This window comes from Nansenia antarctica, assembly GCF_963989245.1.
Source record: "Nansenia antarctica genome assembly, chromosome: 9".
NCBI classification, from domain to species: Eukaryota; Metazoa; Chordata; class Actinopteri; order Argentiniformes; family Microstomatidae; genus Nansenia; species Nansenia antarctica.
The window spans coordinates 31,735,221-31,754,358 of NC_137679.1; the positions used below are offsets into that span (position 1 = coordinate 31,735,221).

At 40.7% G+C, this 19,138-nt stretch overlaps 2 protein-coding genes across 2 annotated transcripts in view; one reads left to right on the forward strand and one right to left on the reverse strand.

Moving 5' to 3' along the window:
* Nucleotides 1-4,051: 4,051 nt before the first annotated feature.
* On the reverse strand, nt 4,052-10,545 carry ap3s2 (adaptor related protein complex 3 subunit sigma 2). Its single transcript, XM_080539908.1, has 6 exons — nt 10,405-10,545; nt 10,100-10,191; nt 9,697-9,808; nt 7,841-7,912; nt 5,941-6,048; nt 4,052-5,507 (listed from the first exon to the last, which is right to left on the reverse strand). The coding sequence occupies exons 1-6, from the start codon at nt 10,471-10,473 to the stop codon at nt 5,382-5,384; spliced, it is 579 nt and encodes a 192-aa protein (XP_080396034.1). The 5' UTR covers nt 10,474-10,545; the 3' UTR covers nt 4,052-5,381.
* A 4,455-nt stretch (nt 10,546-15,000) lies between these two features.
* The window catches only part of igf1rb (insulin-like growth factor 1b receptor), a gene marked incomplete at both ends in the record, with an annotated part of 73,987 nt that continues 69,849 nt past the window's right edge, over nt 15,001-19,138 (forward strand). The window contains one exon of the mRNA XM_080539691.1: nt 15,001-15,094. Coding sequence (XP_080395817.1) covers nt 15,001-15,094 — 94 coding nt within the window. The remainder of the gene's footprint in view (nt 15,095-19,138) is intronic.

The window sequence follows — 19,138 nt, forward strand, 5'->3', positions numbered from 1 at the left end:
TTATTAGTGACACTACATAATGATTTTTTCCACTGAGAGCCTCTGAATCATGAAGTGAGGTTGTGACATTGTTTGTTTTGTTGTTTTTTGGCACATCTGTTTCCTCCCTGATAATTAAAGGGTTTCCACCAATCAGCTGACTGCGTTGCTGACCCACTGATATGTGGCATAGGCCAGACCACCTGAGAATCACCATGAAACCATGGCAACATAAATAAGAACTCATGAGCACGCCATGTCAGGTCTTCAAGAAATAAGAGTTCAGTAATTCAACCCAATTGCAGCTTTGATCATTGGTGAAGAATGCAGGACATCATACAATTGGCTGCACTTAATTATGTTAGAGATAACAGCATTTATAACTGATATATTGCACCCCTTTTTCCTGTGCCATGCCACCACACCCAGTCATTAACAATATAAGTGGCGAAAGACATATTGTACATCTTATCTTGAAGATACCAATAAATCAGACAGTCAATTGAATGCTTGTTTTGACACACCCACGGATAGATACAGATTAAATAGAAAAATAGTAAAAATAGACAAAACATGGACAATGTTTTGAGAAGGAGTGCTTTTCAATTACTTCAGCAGAAGTAAAATGTACAAGAGTGACACGTGATCTAAATCCTAGTCCTTTGGTGTGTGTTTTCAATGCACACCCTCTGCTTTAAACTTGGCCACACAATCCATACTGTACTAAGCTGCTGTTTGTCCCTGGGGAGGCAGAAATCGGAGGACAGACTCATTGTAATGTATGGAATGGAATAAGGAATGCTATCACACGTGTTTGATACCATTCCAGGCATTACAATGAGCCCGGCCTCCGATTTCTACCTCCACCAAATCCTGTAGGAGCAAAACACTTAACAATGTATGGTGAATGTTTGAGTCCTTGAGCGGTAGCTACTCAAAGGTACATAAAATACAATTACCATGAATGAGCAAAGTTCACCTGCAGTCAAACTGAGATGATTCATGGGAAATGTTACCAGGTGCATGAACTTCTACCTCTACCGGTTCCATGTTCTCTCTACCGACATGAAGTCTTGAACTTTACCATCAGTGCTCTGTTGTAACCTCCATCATAAGCTAAATGGGGTAATCGATCTATATCTCTGTATGGTATGGTAAGGTATGCATACTCAGGTACGTAAAAGCAAATGTACTGCTTTCAGAATGATATTTATAACATAAATCCCAGTCAGGTACATACATCTCACCCTGAGCCTTGGAATTGTTATGGTCAATTGGGGAACAATTTCAGAATATCTGAAATCTTAATTATTTGTTTCATAAAGTAATGACACATTTTCAAATGTTATGCTTTTACCACATTGATACAGTATCAATCTTCTCATACAATGTCTTCATCACAGACTGCCACTGCATCTAAATGCATGTTAACTGGCAGTGTTATCACACTCATATAAGTGTTCATTTTTAGGTAAAGATGTCATAAAGTCAGCTGCAGTGAGGCAGTATCCCCTCCGGGGTCTGAGGTTTTCTCAGAGCTGAATTCCAGGAAAGGCTGAGGCTTTTCAGGGTGAATTGTCTGTAACTACTAACACCTGGTGTTCCCGTGAAGCAGCAATGCAGCAAAAATAAACACATTTACAACTGCAAATCTTTTACACATCACTCAGTGTCCGACACGGTGACATGTCGAAAGGCAACTTCTCTTGCACTCATTCTTCAGTTGAGACAAATCCCAGAAAACTCAGCGCATATGAAATATCTGGCCAATGTGGCCATATGGGAGTTAAATCTACTGAGCTTCCCTGTAGCTATATGGCTGTCACATTTAATTCAACTGTTGCTCAGCTGGGAATGTTAACATGCAACATAAAATACCACATAAAAGTAAACATAATGCTACTTCCCGTGGTTTACTTGTGATGCCATCATACTGTACTTCTCAAATACTATACAGAGATAACCAAAAATGAACTACATACCATGAAATTATTGGATGTCCTAAAGCAAGTCTGTCTGTCTGCAAGACGGGCGGGCTGTGCTGAACTGCTCTAGCTGATGTGAAACACACTTGGACTCAATTCCCATCTCTGTTGGTGGCAGGGGATACTACATGTTTCTCATATTATAAACTAGAAGAGATCTCAGGAGACTCTCCGTTTCCACAAAAACCCCACCCTGAATTTAGCAGGGAGGGGGGTTGAAAGAATGAGCCTGTATCAACGACACGGTTAACTCATTGTGGTTGGGGTCATGACCCCCAATGGGAGGAAACCACTACAGAAGATGCTTGGTCAGATGTACATATTTGTTAGACAGACTTCAACTACAGCAAGGAAACGAGTGATGCTTTCTCACTTACCACAGCCCTGTGACTAACGTTGTCTGGTTGTGTCATCTACACACACTGGCCACTTAAATAGGTACACCTTTTCAACTGCTCGTTAACGCAAATATCTAATCAGCCAATCATGTGGCAGCAGATCGTTAATGTGAATGCCTAATCAGACAATCATGTGGGAGCATCTTGTTAATACAAATATCTCATCAGCCAATCATGTGTTCTTGTTTATTTCAGAAAGTGCTGATCTACTTTTCCCACACAACCATCTCTAGGGGTAACAGAGAATGGTCAGAAATAGAGAAAATATCCAGTGAGCGGCTGTTCTCTGGGGGAAAATGGTGGTGGTGGTGTAATGGTGTGGGGGATATTTTCTTGGCACAAATCTTCAGCAACTGTGTGATGCTATAATGTCAATATGAACCAACATCTCTGGGGAATGTTTCCAGCACATTGTTGAATCTATGCCATGAATAATTAAGGCAGTTCTGAAGGCAAAAGAGGAGGTCCAACCCAGTACTAGCAAGGTGTGCCTAATAAAGTGGCCGGTGAGTGTATAGTACACACCCAATGACACTAATGGCGCTTTTCCACTACAGGGCCGACCCGGGTCGGCCCGGGCTGGCCCTGTTCTTTTGCCTTTCTCCACTGCCAACCGAGCCGGACCAGGCCACAGTACCCGTGCCATTTTTAGGCCAATGCACACGGCGTGCACACGGCACAACATTCGATTCTCAATTCTTTGAATTATTTCAATTGGTGTGAATGGAGAATCGAATGTTGTCGTGCAATAATATCGCATCGCACGCCGTGTGCATTGTTTCATTCAAATCAATGGAATCGAATTCGGCGGTGCGACAAAATCAGGGCCGTGTGCATTGGCCTGAAGGCTACGTTCACACTGCAGTGAGATGTGACCCAAATCCGTTTTTTTTGCCGACACGTGACTCAGGTCTGATTTATGCATGACCATGTGAACAGCGCAAGTCACATGAAATCTGACTTTTTAAAATCCGACCTGGGTCGCGTTCAGAGGTGGTATTACATCGGATACACATCTGATATTTAGCAACGCGCCCGCTGTCTGAATTGTCAAGTTGCTTTTAATGCGACTTTTACGTCACTCTAGCAGGGTTGCCAGATGGGATTGACAATTTACAGCCTAACCAGTCTATAACCGATAAATCCAGTAGCCCATTCGGCGGTAACCCGCCCCATCTGGCAACCCTGCACTGTAGACTCACTTGCGAGCATCTTGCTCATATCTTTACCGGCTTCCACTGCACAAAAACTTGAAAATGAATCCGGTTGTAACGTTATCATGTTATCCTATATATGTTATCATATACAGTATATTATATATCATGAATCTAGATATACTTGCAGACAGTATACAGAGTAGACCTGTATCCTACAAAGACACTTAGATTTTGATTTAGTAATCTACAAATTAATTAGACCCCTATACTTTCTTTTATTTATTTTTTTGTTTCTTTTTATTTTACTACTCGATCTTTTCAGTTTGTAAAGCGTCTTTGAGTGTCTAGAAAAGCGCTATATAAGTCTAATGTATTATTATTATTGTAAACAGTGCGCTGCCAAACAAAAAACAAAAAAATCGGATCTGTGTAAAAAATCGGAATTGAGCATCAAGACCTGCAGTGTGAACGTAGCCTAAGGAAACTAGAGCATGACTGTCGAAAAAGACAAAGCAGACAATCAAGTTAACAGTAACATTTTATTTTCTCATGTTCTAAGTGAACTGGAATACACTTTGAAATAGTATGGACCATTTCCATAAAAATAAATGATGCTGATTTATGGAAAAAGATAATTGAAAACACCCAGGGGAAAAAATAGCATAGAGACGGTATTTAAGAAACACTCCAGATAAGGAATGGCAGGCTTGGGCTCCATTCCATTCAATGTAATCTCCACCCCTTTTCTTTTTAGGAAACTATGAACACAATTTAACCTTAGTTAAATTTAAGTAAGAGCCAGAATTGTGTATTTCTCCTCTGATTTCTCAACCCTGAGAATTTCTAGCATGCCTTTTAAAAAAATAATAATATGCAGGGCACACCATTCAAAGTCCAGATGACAGAAAATCTACATTATCATAATGATGAACCCTGTTTTAAGACAACACACTCAGACTCATGTGTACTGTATGACCTTCAAACACTCAAACAAGAAGCTTTGCTGGACTGAGCATTTACATACGTGTTCTGTTCAGTAACATTTTTCAACCCATGAAAATAATTTGATTATTATTCACCTTTAAAAAATACAATTGTAACATGTGTTACAATTGTAACAATTGTAACCATGTTGAAAATAGAAAAACACACACTTCCTTCCATAGACAAACCACAAGGCCAGTATCTGTATTAAATGTGCAGGATTAGACCAGGGAATATATGAGCTGTACAGTAGAACATAATGAAGATACCAGATACACTACACAAGCCAACAATCACATCCCAGACAGCTCAGCGGATGCCACAGGATCATTCAAGAAACAAAGGAAGAGCTGTTTACGCAAAAGGAGAAAAAAAGATGAATGGCTCGGAATCATTTTGAAGAGTTATACTGGAAAAGACGCACCATGGGCCAACATGCTAACAGTGTGTGTTTTCCATTACAACTCAGAGGAACACACAAATCCTACATTGAGAAATAATACAAAACAACATAAAAAATAGAGTAGGCTATACACTGACATTTCATTATTACTACTCTTGCTTTATAGCAAGATCTGAACATCTTGTGCAAATCACAAAACTGGAGTAATCTGTAATTTGAGACGGCATACAGGAAAACTCAAATATGCTACACGCTATACGCATTGCCCATGTGTATAAACATGGGGGAAGGACTGCGGAAAAGCAGTTGGGGTTCAGTCAGAAACATACAAAATCAATTGTCTCTTATTTTTAGCATTTGAACAGAAAATGACAAACACATCAGTAGCATATAATTAATAATCCATCCAAAACAAACATGTAGTGGTCCGGCCTGCCCGCCTGGCAGCCAGCTAGGACACCACTTGTCTCTCTGGTCAGAAGGGAGAGAGACTGGGCACTTTGATATTGATGTCTCCTATGTTTATGTTGCGTGGCATCTCTGGTAGATTCATGTTCTTTACAGCAGAGACTGCACGAGCCGGGGCCGCAGAGAAGCCCCCCTGAAAAGCATCAAAGAGAGTCCAAATCCAAAATCTTAACTCACCCACTGCTAAAGAAGTTCCGGAAAACACTCACCTCCCAGAGTGCCTAAAGTGTTTTATATGGTATTTACCTAGCAACAATACCATGCTTGGCTACGAAATAAAACATCATCATTTATGCATTTTTGGTGAATTATTAACCCTTGAATGTTGGCAATTTGGGAAACTTTATTCACCCTCGGCACTTAATGAGTTAATGTTTATCTGCAACTAACGTGCCATAACTTTAAACAAACGCTGAAATGAAACCATAAACACAGTTACAATGGTTTATATGCAGAAGTCTAGACCAAACAAATTCTAATGGTAATCCTAACTGTTTGTAAATAGTTATGACAATGTGGCAGTGGAGGACAGGGACAGCGGATGGAAGAACGGATGGGCGGCTGACCTCTGATTTCTCCATGCGGTTCTGCAGTTCAACTTGGGCCACAATCTCATTCATGTTGGTCTCCAGCACCATGCCTCCCATCACAACCTCCTGGAGAATGTAGTGGACCTGCAGATAAAAGACACGTTAATCACAGGATCCATGGTTCGATTTCGTCCATCTACCTATCCTGCATGTCATCCCTCCTCTCTCTCACCCATCCTTCCCGTCAAATCTCTACTGCCTCTATTCCAATAAAGCAGAAATACCCTAAAAACATATGTTAAAAAGTCAAAAAAATCAAAAGACCAGAGAGATTGACCACATGGTTACAGGCATACTCCCAGAACATCTGCCTGGGAATAGAATGTTAGGAGAGAGCGCTGTATACTTGAATACAAACAAATAAGCATTTAACCGTATAACAGTACGGTACTTGGAATATGACTGTCCAGATGCGATCAAAGGTTGAAAACATTGGCTGTACATCATGTTGGCTCAGGCTGAGCCAAAGAGCTATGCAGCCGCCCACCACAGTTATAAATAATAGAGTAACAATGCTTCATGGGAGGGAAATGTCATTAAAAAAAACAAAATAAAAAGATAATATTAGCAGTAGTAGTAGAATAGTTCTTTCTAGTTTTAGGAACTAGAAATATGCAACCAAATTAAGCCTATACTTTCATCTGAAAGAAAAAAAAATGTCATGACATCATCGCACTGAAATGATTTTGTGTATAGTATGGATTTAGTGTTAAAGTTCAACAGTATGAGTTTAGTTGGTGAAAGTGTCGCCTATTCACCTATTCCTATTCAACTAAACTCTCCGGGAAGGTGATTCCCAAGTTAACACTGTGGAGCATTTCCATTTTGTAGGGATAATGCTAGCAACTTCAAATAGCTTTCCCAGAAAAACCCACGCCACCACACGATTTCAATTTCCTGTTGGGAAATGAGATCAAGATGCCCCTGTGTTGCTCTGCATATGCCTATCAGAGTCCTCCAAGCCTCAAACACACATCTGAGTAAGGAGACGAAGGCACGGCACCTCTAAGCTGGCTCCTCTCTAGGTTTTCCTAGCCGTAGCCGTGTCTTTGCCAATGTCGCCTCTCTCCCTCCTAACGTGTCTTTGACTTCAAACACATTGAATAACAAACTAGGGGTCAATGACGCCAACTTTGCCTCTGTACCCTGACTAAGAAAAGACCTAGGAGCCCATTACACTTAGGTTAGTCGTAATTGACTTTCTTGTCTAGTCTTGTCTTTGCAGCACAATCAGACCAATGCAGTGATTGACAGGGTTCCCACACCTTCTGAAACATCAAATTCAAGCACCTTTCAAGGACTTTCAAGACTCAATTCCCTCAAATTCAAGGACCCAACACGGCATAGTTTGAGACAGACCTAGATGAGAATTTATATAATAGGAACTATCCGCTCAGACAACAATTAAAAAGAGAGGCTTGAATGTGTGAACACTAGTTGGTCTCTTGCCTTCTCTACCACAGCACAGCAAAACAATATATTGTGAAATATGTGTAAAGTTAAGCAATACAGAGACTTATTTACTAGTTGATGAGTATTTTTTTTTCTCGAATATACTGTATATATTTTAGAGAGAGAGAGAGAGAGAGAGAGAGAGAGAGAGAGAGAGAGAGAGAGAGAGAGAGAGGAATTCAAGCACTTTCAATGACCCATGTCTATTTTCAAAAACTTTTAAGACCTTGATTTTTTTCCCCTCAAATTCACAAACTTTCAAGGATTTCAAGGACCCGCGGGAACCCTGGATTGACCCCTAACTATCTTAGTTTCTTGAACTGGTTAAGAACGTTCAAGTGGTGCTATAGTCCATCAAGACCAAAAGTTGGAAAGTTGAATATGCAAGGGAAATTATCATTTCTTTTCACAGACTTAAACTCACCTTATCCATGTGGAATATGAGGTCCAATTCACAGACATTTTCAAAGCATTTATCAAGGGTCTCCACAAACACCTACAAGAGAAGTATATGGAAAAGACATGTTTTTTGTTTTGCAATCATCTCTCTTATCACATCTGTGCGTCATATCTAAGATTATATTTATGATACTGTGTAAACTCTGATAAAGGCATATCAGCACGTTTTACTTTTTCCAGTGTTGTGTCATGGAACACAAAAAGAAATCAACTTGAAACTCAAGTGGTTTTACAACCAGTTTCCAGTAAGCTTGGCTCAACTCCTTTAGCCCATGGACAGTGGACACCATCTCTAACTCATTCACCAATCACCACCAGCAAATGCAACCTATTTCTAACATTCTTTCAAACCAAAATTTACACAATACGCAACCAGTTGACTGCTGCCTCTCCCACCACCCTCCCTGACCCCCATTCCAACCCCCCACGACCCCCAAGTCATCCTCTTAGATCTTTCAGTCCAATCACTGATTCCGTCCTATTCTCCAGTCACCAGCATGAAGTCCTCCTCAACCTGCGCCTTGGACCTCATTCCCTCCTCCCTAGTCAAGGCCTGTCTCCCCACACTCACCCCACTCATCACAAAAATAATTAACTCCTCCCTGTCCACCGGCATTGTCCCCCATGCCCTCAAGCTCGCTGCGATTACCCCCATACTTAAAAAACCTGGTCTTGACCCTGACACCCACAACAACTACCGGCCCATTTCCAATCTCACCTTCCTGTCCAAAATCCCAACTTGACTCCAATAACCTGTATGAACCATTCCAATCTGGCTTCCGTTCCAAACACAGCACTGAAACAGCACTACTAAAAATCACCAATGACATACTCCTCTCTGCTGACTCTGGCCACCTCACCATCCTCATCCTCCTCGACCTCAGCGCCGCCTTTGACGCCATCAACCATTCCATCCTCCTCAGCCGTCTCCAACACATTGGCATAACCAGCACTGCCCTCTCCTGGTTCAAGTCCTATCTCTCAGACAGACATCAATACATCTCAATAAATAACTGTAAATCCTCCTCCAGTCACCCACGGTGTCCCCCGGGGTTCAGTGCTAGGCCCCCTCCTCTTCATCCTGTACACCCTTCCCCTTGGACAGGTCCTCCGCCGCCACGGCCTCCGCTTCCACTGCTATGCCGATGACACCCAACTCTACCTCCCCTCCAAAACCATCTCCCTTAACACCCACTCCACTCTCACTACCTGCCTCAGCGACATAAAAACATGGATGCAACTGAATTTTCTGAAACTCAACTGCAATAAATCGGAAATCCTCATCATCGGCCCAAACACCACCTCCCGTTGCCTCAGGTTTGACGGCCAAACCACCCTCAAGACCACCAGGACCAAGCTCCAGACCTGGGATGATAGGGCTTTTTCAGCCGCAGCCCCATCCCTCTGGAACGCCCTCGCCAACCACATCAGACAGGCCAACACCCTCCCAACATTTAAACAGGCCCTCAAAACCACCTCTTCAAGCTTGCCTTCACCAGTTAACCCTATCCCCCATGTGTCCCCAGACCCCAGCACTACCTTAATTAGGCCCCTATACTTTATTTTATTTATTTTGTGTTTCTTTTTATTATTACTACTCAATCTTTTCAGTCTTTGAGTGTCTAGAAAAGCGCAATATAAGTCTAATGTATTATTATTATTATTATTATTATTATTATTATTATTATTATGATTATAAGTCCATGGTGAGAGGAGATGATGGATTTGAGGATGATGTTAGTGCTCCGCAGCTTTTAGGAATCTAATCCCAGATAGGTAACATACAATATTGTATTACACAGCAACGTGTGACAAACTCACCTGTATCAGATCGAGGATGCCCAGCTCACTCTCAGAGGAGTCCACACAGAACACAAAGTAGAGCGTCGCATAGTGTCTGTAGATCAGCTTGTAGTCCGCGCCACCTATTAGACTACAAACGGAGACCGAGAGGATTATTTCCCTCCAATGTCTGATATGGTCCTATGATCGTATTGTAATTTGTATGCAGGAAAGAGTATGATCGATTGCTTCCCATATAATCAGATGGTAGATTGAGCAAAACATGATCAAAAGGGAAGGTCACTGACTAGGACCTCATAGTTACAGACTTGTTTACAACAACTTACTTAGCTACTGTTACAGTAACTGTATGATAGTGACCTTCGCGAATCGTTGTATTGTGAATGGATCATGTGAACTTGTCTAGCTAGCTGTGGATTACCTCCCCCCCTCCAAGAAGTTGCAGACGTTGTCATCCCTCTTGGACACCAGGTGGAAAGTCTCTCGGATGATCTGCTGCTGCAGATCTTCAGCCTAAAGAGAATCACGTTGCAAATGACACAATAGATATCACAGAAGTCTAACAACTACACGATCTAGCTGGCTAGTTAGCTTGCTAACATCAGATGAGCAGCAACACCACAGCAGATGGTGGATGATGACAGCTACGTTAGCTAGCCGATTCTCTTAGCTAGTCACCATGTTGTTATGGGACTAGCTAAACAGGTCAAAGCGTTCAGTACTTACAAAATATTGATAAAATCGGATGAGCCGTGGTTTCCCATGATTATTAAATATTAAAATAGCGTTAATCATGTTTCGCAGGGTAATTATTAAATGTCAAAAGAAGATGCGTAGTAAACTGGCTAGTCTGTCACAACACAGATCAGCTGGCGGATGTTATTTGTCCGCTGTATCCGGTGACGTCATTCGTGAGTTTAGAATTATACGGTTCTATCTCCGTTTAGGGTAGTTCAGAGATATTGAGCGTCAACGTTTTTACATTCCGTTATGTTCTGTGAGATGGAACCTTTGTATTTTATGAATTACTAACTAAAAAATGTCAACATTTTTTAAATAACACCACACAGGCATTAATAAACACCTAATGGATCAGATTATGTAAAAAACTCAATGTTGACCAAAAATGGAGATAGAACCTTATAATTCTAACGTCACGAATTGTGGATGTGGGTGAAATAACTTGTGTTGTCGCCTATTCTGACTGAAATAACTTGAATACTTGGACATGTTGCTTACATGATTATCGCATTACTTGCGATTATAGCGAGGATTAGGCTACAGCCTAGACAGATCATCATTTATTATTATGGGATCTCAGTGATTTTGCATGACTTGTGTGCAAAACAAGTGTTCCTATGATGAAACACACACACACTTTAGAACATCGAGAAACGACAGATTTGTGGTCAATCAACACGAAAATTTGATTATATCGTAGGTATAATGTAGGTACTACAGTTACAGTATCGTGGTAGGGATAGCATTTCTTTGGTACAGTATACAATTTGCAATTTGTTACAGACTTACACTGACCTCTACTGGTGACATAGATGATATGCATGATGCTTCACCAAACACCTTACTGTCTGAAGAATGTCAAGCTCAAACACAAAGGTAAACTGAAAACTGCCGAGTATTGTCTTATCATTATTGTCTGTTGAACACTGGGGATTTACAAATAGATCAACATTACTTTCAACGTGACATGCAAGTTCAACAAAGACAAAGTTTGTGCTCATTGACAGCTTTTGAGAATGTATGGATTTTCTTGCAAGGTTGACATAACTTATTGTGCTCCAGATTAAACAGAAACTATACCAACCAAACATTGTTACATTATGAACTATTCACATTTATAATAACACTTTATTCATAGTAGGTTTATTGTGTTTTAAAATATAACACATACTTATAACACTCCATCTTGACAGTACCAACATCATATATTTACATTTACATAGCTACTCCATAAGGGGTTATAATGCAGCACCTTATGGGTATAGGTTCTCTGGTAATACAGAATGCTGTATGTAGCTACCCTATATTATTTGTGGTTTATTTAAGTATTTATTGACATCAACTGTCATGTTCTGTCAGTGTAACCCTCTTGCACAATACAACCCATTTTACACACAGAACATATTTTTAAGGACACTTCCTATTCTGTATCTTATGCACTGTGATGCTGTATGGGTGTGCTTATTTAATAGTGAATATTAATATTTATTTGATGAGACCTGAAGTCAACCCTGAAATGGTTTAGACAAAATGTAAATATAGATTTAGTCTGGGAACGAACGGTGTAACTGTAAATATGTACAGTAGTGTTGATAGGAACTTAACAATCATGTCATATAGCCATGATAAAAGTGTCATAACACATGCCCTCTCAGGTATTACTGCGTACAGTATATGTACACAGTATGACAGTGTAATAAATAATCAAAACAGTGTATAAAGTATAATAACAAGATACTAATAAAAGCTGGGTTTAAACCAGGCCATGCTCAACAACAACATAAATGTAAGACTTTATTTCCTCCTCAGATTTCATATCTCTGTTTAATGTTTTCCGTCATTACCGTGGCTGAGGCATCAGGGATGTCTGCACATCATCTATTATTTTTCACCCCTATTTTTCCCCAAATTCCATTCCTCCTGCATGAGCACAGTGAAAAACAAACAGACGCTCATTAGCATGTGTGACCCATTGGTGGTAAACACGTTTATTTCCACATGAGTGCAGTGAGAGAATGAAACCAACAGAGGCGGTCAAGGTAGGTGGGCTAGCCGCCTGCCTTTATGGGTACTTTTTATGAGGATTTAACAAATGCAAGTGGACAGGCACAACATTCACCAGGCAAAGGGGGGTCATGTTGGTACAGTGTGTACTTGTTGGAGGGTGACTCACTGTATTTGTAGTCGTGGGTGGTCACTGATATTTTGTTCATTTTTTAAAATGTTTTTCTTTCTTCCTCTGGTAATTGTAGGAATGTGACGGAAGCTTAGCTCTGCTCGCCAGAGTTGAGGTAATCTGTGGCGTTCAAATAATTCTTTTGTGCTCTCCTCTCGACTGATGAAAGAGGCCCATAATTATGGGGATAATCAAAACTGTCAGTGATTCTTCTCCAGACAGCTTCATTTGGCTTCTTCCTCTTTCACAGGACTGCAGACCACCAACACTCATGTGGGACTTTTACTCCTCTCTTTCTCTAACTGTCTTTCAGGGCAATCATACAAATAAAACAATTACAAAGTTATAATGGATTGGGTTTGGATAAAGAGTTGGGCTTAATTGTAGGTTTGTCTAGAAACCCTTTAGGAGTACTTAGGCATCACATAAAACGGAAGCATTAGACTAATCACTCAGTTTGGCCACACTATGAGTTCAGCCAGTTCTTGGCAAAGTCCCAGGCCTATGTTGTTGTTTTTTCAACCATCCAAATTCAGATGTTGCTATCCCGTAGGAGGAACACTTTTCAGTAACATTTCAACTGATGAAAATAAATACACAATTTATGTTTTATATGGCTATGGTATATATTCATGCAGTTCATTGATATTATTATGACTATTATTATTATTTGATATTATGCTGTCTTCAGTGTTTCACAATTTGCTGTATATTTTCACTGCTTCCATATTTACACCTCTCTATTACACCTACTCTACTATACTGTAGTGTAGGCTACTGTACTGTTGTGGTAGTTTGCTCCGTCATACATCCTGATTCCACTAGGTGGCAACAGTTACACAATTTAAGAGGCCGTTGAGAAAAGGCCACTGGACGCTTGATGTCAACTTTCAAAGGGTAACGCGACCCATAAGGATTACACTACAGTACATCTAAACTGAACTATCGAGATATTTGCATGCATTGTGTGTGTAGAATACATGCAAGCTAGAAGCCTGACCTTGTGACTTCCACTCTGAGTATATCATTTTCCACTGCATTGGTCAACAATGAATAAGACATTTTTGCTTTTTTTCCTTTCTGAATGCTTCTTATGCATATAATGCTCAGAATTGTGTCTCATATACGCTGTTCTACACTGAATCGGTTCATTCTGTCAATGCATTTCAGCTGTGAGAATCCCCCTCAGGGCTTGGATGGACAATGTCTCATGATCTGTGATGAATCATAGGTTTACTGTTATCAATCTAAAGCAATTGATGTACAATTCAACACAATACAGTACCTTACTTGATGTACAATTACCATTACTGTCATATTGGATCTAGTCGTCATAGGCTATGATGCATGAGGCTACAGTATGAGCGTTGGCAAAAGGAAAAACAATCCCAATCCTGGAAAACCTATCCAGGTTTTCATTCCAACCTTGCTGAGCGTAGCTTTGCCGTGTGTGACTGAAAGAAATCGAGCCTTGTTTACAGCGTTGAATCCTACGGAGCAGACTCAGAGGATGGCCACAACCGTATCCGCAGACTGGCTTTGATGATAGCTACAAGAACAGTCAGGGGATATTCTAAAAATCAACTATCGATATCAGATATACAAGGGCATTGATCTGACAGAAGCATTCAAACTCAAGAACCCCGTTTTTGCGTGAAGGAAACGGGTCCGATCGTAGATGAAGTAGTAGTCTGGCCGCCTGACTGTAGCGGTGAAGACGGAGGAGGGTGGGAGGGAGACACGGGGGCTGCAGTTTGTTGAAACCATTTTTGTCCTGGGTCCTGGCGGATATTTCGGATCAAACGTCGTGTCGTTGACTCGGGGAGGGAGTTTGCATTTCTCTTCATTCATGTGCTAGCTAAAAGCATATGGTCCCGCACACACCCGAGCCTGCTCTCGTTTCATCCACGTTGGAGGATTTTCTCTCTGACTCTGTCTGAGCGCCTTGAAGCGAGCAAAGTGTCATTTGGTTTCAAGAAATGGAGTCTGAAGATGCGGATTATCAACTGATAGAGATTTCTGGCGCATGTTTTTCTAGAATAATTCATAGATCACTGTGTGCTTGAATAGCCAAACACTGAATTATTATGATCATCATTTTGTTATCTGCCGACGAATAGAAATCGTTGATTTATTGCTGGATTGAGATCACCCCGGAGCGGACTCGAAGAAATTCCATAGCACACGAGAGAACATACGACGGGCTTGGGAACTAGCTCGTCTCCAGATCTTTAGCTACTACCAGTCAAGTGTTGGCAAACCTTTTTTTGGATAAGTTTAAACCAGTTATTTGACATTCTAAGCCTTTTATGAACATCGAGGAGAGTCCACATATTTGGCACAATTAATCACTGGGTCATAACCGGTTTTTATTTATCAGACTTGTAGGACTTTATTTTACAGGAATGAGGTCTTCCACAGAAAGGGACCATTTGACCTTGTTTTGTGGTCTGCTCCTGTGTGTCTCCACGACCTGCCTTTGGCCCGCGAATGGAGAAAGTAAGTGATCACGTTAACCAGCCTTTACTTACTTGTTTCAACAAAGTCTGGGTTGTTTCTAAACGAATGATGTATGCACTGTATTGCTTTGGCTATACGTCTTCTCAGAATGACCATGTCGTGTACTCCCAGTGGCATGCTTCCCAGCTAAGGCTAGCTCGTCAGCTATACACACGGGCTCCTCGCCACGGGAGACACACATCTCTGTGTGCTAACGGGGCTAGCATGCTAGGTGGCTAACGGGTTAGCTACGGGAGACACACACCTCTGTGTGCTAACGGGGCTAGCATGTTAGGTGGCTAACGGGCTAGCTAGGTGACTGCACATGCTCCAAGGAACGCGTGTAACTTTGTAAACGTCTTGCTCCATTCTACCAGTGAGCAATCTAACGGGTAATTTATTATAGCAGAAATAGTGTGGTCATGTAGTTACAGATAGACTATTGCTTTAGCTTGCAAACTGCGTGTGTCCGTCTCGATTATATCATAGACATACAATTGAATGTCAATGTGTTCAACACTCCGAGGAGAAGCGGTGTTGTGATCACGTTTGATGTTTGGAACGATAGACAGCTACAGTTCTCTGGTGCTGAAAGGAAAGCTCAGCTTTCAATAAATTAGACAGCAATCATTGCAATCCCACTAGCCCCTCAAATGTATACATAAATACATCATAACCGGGGGGATAATAATTCAAGTCACATACAGAGAAAGGTATACCTGCTCTTTGAAACATGCATTTGTATTATGCACTAAAACAATAGACACTTTGTTCTGTCTTGGTGAATCACTTCGTTTTTTTAAGGTGAGTCACATTATTTTTCAGTCACACCTGTAATTACGAGTAACAACATTATACATGCTAATAGTAGCACAGTATATTCGTAGTTGCTTTGCATTAGAATGTCATCATATTATATTTGTTATTGTATTTGTAGTTCCAACTCCATATGCAGTGCCATAAAAAAATACCAAATTACTATATAACAACATGATAATACAATATTGTTTCTATAGTGTTAGTACACAGGCAGAAAAACCATTTAATGTCAAGTGTTCTCCTTTTTACTTTGGACTACTCATCATGTATAAACTGTGTCTAATGTATCTCTTTGCAAGTCTATTGGCACCGTTTATAACTAATTAGGGCATGGCCCCTGAAATATAACCAGCAGTAGTAAAAAAAAAAAAAAAAAAAAAAAAAAAAGTCAACACAGGATAGTAAACAAGTCTGTGAGATAAGAGGTTATTGTTTGGGTTCTGTCTGGGAAAGGCTGGAGGCTCCATGTTTGTTGTAATGAAGATTATGTTAACACTGAGTAGACAGGGAGTGACCTTCATTTGCATGAAAAAGGAAGGGGACTCAATTTGATACCATGGTCGAGCTCTTGCGGTCTTGCAGAGGCAGCCATTGCAAATCACAGGGTATAGGGCTTCCTTGGCCTCCTGCTGAGACCCAGACCCAAACCTACAATAGAATATGCAGAACGTGACCTTTACTCTTAATCTTTGGGTTGCCATTGTTTGCAGGTATCTGTTTACAAAGGACGTGGTCAAAACGTTCCCAGAATATTCACACAGGCGAGACAATCAAGGGCTGTCTGTCTTACTATGGGCTGTGGTGTCTTGTCCCTTGTCTGTTCCCATTATTTAACTAGCCTGGGACACCTTGACCTTGGCAACATTTTTTTGCATTAGGAAGAAGAGCCATATGAGTAATCCTTGGTGGGAAAACGCAGAGTCTCTGTTGCACTTTCTAATTAGGCTCAGTCTGTCAGTGTTGGGGTGTGAGAACGGAAGAAGGCTGCTTGAGATCGTATGCATCATAGAGGATAGCCAGATTTATGAAATGGAAAGGAGTGATGGTTATGTAATTGACCACTTTGTTGTTGTTGTTGTTGTTGTTGTTGTTGTTGTTGTTGTTGTTGTTGTTGTGTCAGCCTGGCAGGAAGAGTTCTCTTGCAACTTGAGACTATCATTGGATAATGCTAATAGGATAATGGAGAGGTATAAGCTATATACCAATCCTGTATTCCTCTACACTCATGTACGTTTTGTAACTTTCGTAAGTTTCAATAACTCGGTCAGAGTTAAAAAGTGCAATTTCGACCCCCTTTTCTCTCCTTGTGTCGCCGCCACGAAATTTCCATGTTTCCAAGTATACTGCAAACAAGACTCCCTGTTTCATCCCATTCATCCCGAGTGGAAAAAGGGCCAGGGTTTTAAAATAGATCATGTAAAAATACATTCACAAGCAAAACAGACTTGGTTCTGTTGATTGGAAAGAGTGAGGAGTTTGTGAAGTGTTTGTAATTGGGTTTTACTGTTAACCCAAGCGGTCACAGTGCAGCCTGGCAGTAGAGAGGTTCTCCCATCGCGATCCTAAGTTTATACTGGCTTTGGCATGGGGCAATGTAAAGATTCCTTGTGTGGCTGCTGGACTTGTCCAGAGTTGTGCCTGCCTGCTGACTTATCAGTTGGAACTAGGGTGCAATTCACTGGAGGTTACTGGGTTCAGTTCTACACTTCAGTGGTGATTTAGAGAGATGAGCTTGTGAGTGGCTCGTCTGCAGATTGTATGATTTCTGATTAAACTTAATCACTTATGCCACTGTTTTTGCTTGTCATTTTATTGTGCATAATGTGCATTCTTGAGCAGATTGTAGTTATTTTTTTATTTAAAAAAAATAAATAATTTGGGGGGGGGGGGCGGTTAAAAGTGGTTAAAACACTTCAATCTATGTATTTTATCCATTATCTATTATTTTATTATGAGTTTAAGTATTTATCTATTTATTCTTTATTCTTGTCATTATTATTTTCTTACTATTCTTTAGGGATGCACTGAAAGTTCGGACACCGAAATTATTCGGCCGAAAATAGCAAAAAAAGCACATTCGGTGTTCGGCCATTTGGTGTGAAAAGACTAGGCTAAATGTTTACCGAATGCGCTAGTTTTTTTTTAATGACGCGATCAAACAGTGCAAGAAACCCATGCCTGTCTGTGAATGAGACGAGCATTGAGTGAAGAATGCCTAACTGCCAAGTCATATAATTACAGCAAACATGTCGGCAGTTTGGCATCTGTTCTCTGAACGACAACGAGAGGCACATTCCAACTTCAGTTTTCTTGACTTAAAAATAAAAGCGCGAGCTAAGTGTGTTTTGCTGTTTGTAACACAACTTGTTTTGTGAGACTGCTAACAATGTAAAATAGTGTTATAATTAACTAGGCCTATTAACAAGGTAGCAGTGGGGATTACTCACGGGAATCCAGTGCATTGTAATATTTTGGCTTGACTAGAGAGTGTGTGATGTCAGGGCTCGACATTAAGGCTTGTCCGCTTGTCCGGGACAAGTACATTTTATGTTCGGACAAGTGGACTTCCTCCTGCAGTTGTCCCATGGACAAGTCAAAACAAAAAAAGAAATCAATATGTATTAATATCTGCAAACATGAATTCCTCCTTCCGATCTGAATAGTAAAAAAAAAAGGCAAGCAAAGCGATGCCGCGCCTCATTCTCGCTATTTCAGTCTCTCGTAGTTTGTTATCGTCATAGTTCGTAAATTTGCTCAGAGCGCCAGAGCGCACACTGCGTTCAACGTCATAAAGACGTGATTGGACAAAAGGCATTCCATGAGTGCTGATCAGATTCCAGAGCGAGTTTACGAACGCAACGCAGCCATAGTGTTGTGGGTCTCCTGTCACTAGTGCCATTCACGTGAACGCGTATTCGCTTCTTCTCAATGCCGCTTATTTTCATGTAGTTCGATGCGATCGTATATTTTAGGTTTGAAGTTTTAAGACCAGCACATTGCAATACGAACTTCAGAATGACACTAATTATAGATTTCTCAATTTGAATATAGGATAGGATACTATCCAAAAGCTAGCAAATAAGATTGCTTCCATTGGGGAGAGACTATAGTTACAAACATTTTTTGTAAATATTCCTAGATATTCATCCCTTTTGTGGCCAATCTTAATCTAAAAGGGTTAGGGTTAGGGGTTACATTTTTAAATAATTACAAAATATTGAATAC